We start from the raw sequence: 3444 nt of genomic DNA, 5'->3' as shown, positions 1-3444 counted from the left end.
AAGCCGCGTCCGTTGCGTGCACAGCTCTGCCAGCAGCAGGCGTGGTTCGTGCACTCGGGACCGCCCACGTGGTCCACTGTCAGGTGGTTCACAATCTCGTGCAGGCTGTGAAACGTTTTGTTGCACACTTTCTTGGGCGCTGGTGGGGGTCGATCCACTTGCAGGTCATCTCCTGCTTGAGCGGCTGACGCAAGTATCGGTAGCAGCCGTGCGGCGCGCCCATGGCGCCCATGTTCCAGTTCATCTGGTGGTGGAACTGGTTGCCCGACAGCTGCTGGAACTGTTCGGCGCCGTACATGGAGCCCAGTCGCATCTGGCTGTTCATGTGCGCGTGCTGCTGGTCGTGCAGGCCGGGCAGCACCATGGACGGCTCGTGGTGGCCGAGCCCGGAAGAGGCGAACACGCTGTGGTGCTGCTGCGGCAGGTCGTGGCCGCCCAGCGCGCCCAGCGAGCCGGCCATGTGGTCGCGGCGCAGGAAGAAGTCGCGCGCTGCGTACGAGCCCATGTGGCCGTGCATGCCGTGGTGACTCACCGGCACGCCCATGCCGTAGCCGTTCTGGTACTGGTTCTGCATGCTGGCCTCGGCGGCGCTCATGCTCGGCCCGAACATGAGGCCGACCGGGCCGTGGCCGGCCTCCATGAACGGGTTCACCACCGGCTTCGTGTCGACGTGCATCCTGGCGGCGGCGAGCGGCGCGCGCCACAGGTCGGCCGTCGCGGGAGGGCACGCCGTCTCGGCACGGGCGCGAGGCGGGACGGCGGACACGTCACCACGCGGAGCGAACGCCACAGGACCCAGCAAGACACTGCCCCTCTCCGATACCATAATACCCACTCTTCAGACGGACGTGCGCGCCGCAGGAGGTGCCCTCTGCAACAGAAACGCCGCGTGCGATTCGTTCTCAGTCAGCTGGAGGCCGGGCCCCGCTGCGCCGGCCGCCGCCGCCTCCGCCGATTGGCCCGCGCACAATGGAGCGGCCGCGCCCGCCAATGGGCGCGCGCGCCGGGGGCGGGGCGTGAGCGGCCTCCGGCTGCGCGCCCAGTGGGACGCTATTGGTGCGCTCAGCAGCGCGGTATGTCCGCCTGGGAGGTGGGCCCGCGTCGCCGCTGGGCGCCGCCGGACACCGCCGTGCGCCTGCCTAAACTGATGCGACACATGGGAGCCCAATTACCGCCTTTGGTGCGATGATCGGTCCCCACGGCGCCACTCTAACTAGCCGATGGCTTAATTACCCCGGTCGGCGTCGGGCGCGCGCCAGATCGGCGCGTGCTGACGCGGAGGCGGCCTCGGCGCTGCAGGATGCAGCGGAGGGGGTCGACGGGCGCGCGGCGAGGCGACACGGGGTCACAGTGGGGCAGCGCCGACCGCTTCATCGAGGTGACGGGCGCGGCAGGGATGCGACGCCGCAAGCGAACGTGATTTACGCGAGGGCGCGATCGGAGCCACCTGGATGCGAGAAACGTGGAAACGGGTGTTCCTGAAGGGCTCTCCTCAGTTAGGCGTGTCTGGAAATGCTGCACAGAAAGCTGCACGGAGAAGGTTTGTGAAAGAATTCCACGTTTGACGTAACAGAATGACCACAGTAAGCAGCAGGAATGCAATCAAATAAAACGCGATATTTGTGGGTACTGCTTGACCGCTTGTGATGAGGCTGATGAAAGTGCAATTCCGCTGGTTTTAACTTTTGGCCCACAGAGACAGCATGCAGTTCACGAATCGTCCTAAACAGAACGTTTTCACGGGTATGCAAAGAAGCATTCGCACAGTAAAGGCGTGCGAGTTACGAACAGTTGTGACGAGACGGCATTGTTGACGGACGTCAACCGACAGCAGGCGTCCCAACCGCAGCGAATGGTACATTGGCTTGGAGCTGGACCACCTTTACTGAGGCTATTGCGTCATTTGACCACGGGAGTACGAATGGACTAAGTGAAACGCTGGGCGTCTCTCTTTCCTCCATTACGGAATGCTAAGCATCAAAATACGTCAACGATGATCGTTACTAAGCCTGACATCAACACGCAATACCAAGCTCGCCTTACAAAACACCGCTCCGAGAAGCGGCACCAACCGCAACGCCCCGTCTCTTGCGCGTTACAGAGGCGCTTTCGAAACCCCAAACCACGCACGTATAGCTACTGGCTGACAAATCGAGTCGTTCGGTGCTAATATAATCGGCCAATGGAGCCAGCGGAATAATTTCCTTTAATGCCTCCGATTAAAGCCCCGACGCTCCATCAAGCGGCCTGTTCTGCGTCACTCGCCGTGCGCCAGAACCGCCGCAACATAAATCAGAGCTGACGGAACCGGGCCGGTCCGGACCCATCCATCACCACACTGCGCCGATCTCGTCTACGCTGCGCCGCCTAGCGCGCCGATTGGTGCTCGGGCTCCGGGCCGGCGGCGCATCAGCGGCGGAAAACGCTGCGGACGCCAACGGACCAGCCCAGAACCGGCACATTCTAAAACGGTTGCGGGACGCAATCACGGAGAACGGTAAACGCGAAAGACCATCGGTCATGGCGACTGAATTTTGCAGTAAATATGTATTTTAAAAAAAATGCAGAAAGTGTGGCTTCCTTGAGCTCGTTTGCCCTGCCTCGTAACCAAATACAAATAGTTTTGTTCTGCGTGCTTAACGCGAACTCACAAAGACCATGTGATGCGTCCCTTGTTGGAAAAAATACGAGACGTAGTCGGTAGACGCGGGAAAAAAGCTGTCATGACAACAATATCAGTGCAAACCCCGGGGGCTTGCATTTTATGAGTAATGCCGATCATTGCTCGCTCCATCGGAACATTTGGCCCTTTTGAACCTCCCCAAGTGCCCTCTACAAGTGTGCAGTGCCGTATCTGATAAATACCACGTGACCAGGCCGTATCTGACCAACACCACGTAAGTCGGACGTCGCCAGCGTCCTGCGCTTGACACATGCCATCCCACGCCTCTGCGCAGGGGTCAGTAGATGGCGCTACTGGCGGGCGCCCCGCTCCGGCCGGCGGCGCGCGCTCAACGGCGCGCGGTCGGCACGGGCCGACCGCTGAGCAGCCGACTGCAGGTGGGCCTGGGATCGCACCGATCGACCTCTGGTGCACGCTTCTCTGTTCAACACTGTTCGCCAGGGTCTGCGGCGGACTGCTAGCTGACGTCGCCCAGGAATGTAGTCTACATCACCTACACAGGTGATGTAGACTACGGTGGACTGCTGCCTGACGCCGTCCGTGGGGGGGGGGGGGGGGGGTTGATGTACACTACGCTTGGCAGGCGGGGAAAGTCCAGGCATTCAGCCCCTGGATGGGGGTGGACAGCACGGTAGGCGGTATGCTTTCTTGGATAGTGTAGGCAACATGACCCAGCCTATTTTTATTTGCTTTTTTGGACATTTGGGTATGCTGAAGTGGCGAAGGATTCATTTGTATGAAACGAATCTACAACTAGTAAT

At 60.7% G+C, this 3444-nt stretch overlaps 1 protein-coding gene across 1 annotated transcript in view; it reads right to left on the bottom strand.

Annotated features, from left to right (window-relative positions):
- LOC119109865 (zinc finger protein ZIC 1-like) overlaps positions 1-855 on the bottom strand; it is a 6681-nt gene extending 5826 nt beyond the window's left edge. The window contains 2 exon segments of the mRNA XM_037233616.1: positions 8-139; positions 142-855. Of these exon segments, the coding sequence (XP_037089511.1) occupies positions 8-139; positions 142-826 (817 nt within the window). The 5' untranslated portion in view covers positions 827-855.
- Positions 856-3444: the final 2589 nt, after the last annotated feature.

This window comes from Pollicipes pollicipes, unplaced genomic scaffold (assembly GCF_011947565.3).
Source record: "Pollicipes pollicipes isolate AB1234 unplaced genomic scaffold, Ppol_2.1 Scaffold_7231;HRSCAF=8579_pilon_pilon_pilon, whole genome shotgun sequence".
NCBI lineage: Eukaryota > Metazoa > Arthropoda > Thecostraca > Pollicipedomorpha > Pollicipedidae > Pollicipes > Pollicipes pollicipes.
Note: the sequence above shows the minus strand (reverse complement) of the source record. Positions and strands in the feature narration are given on the sequence as shown.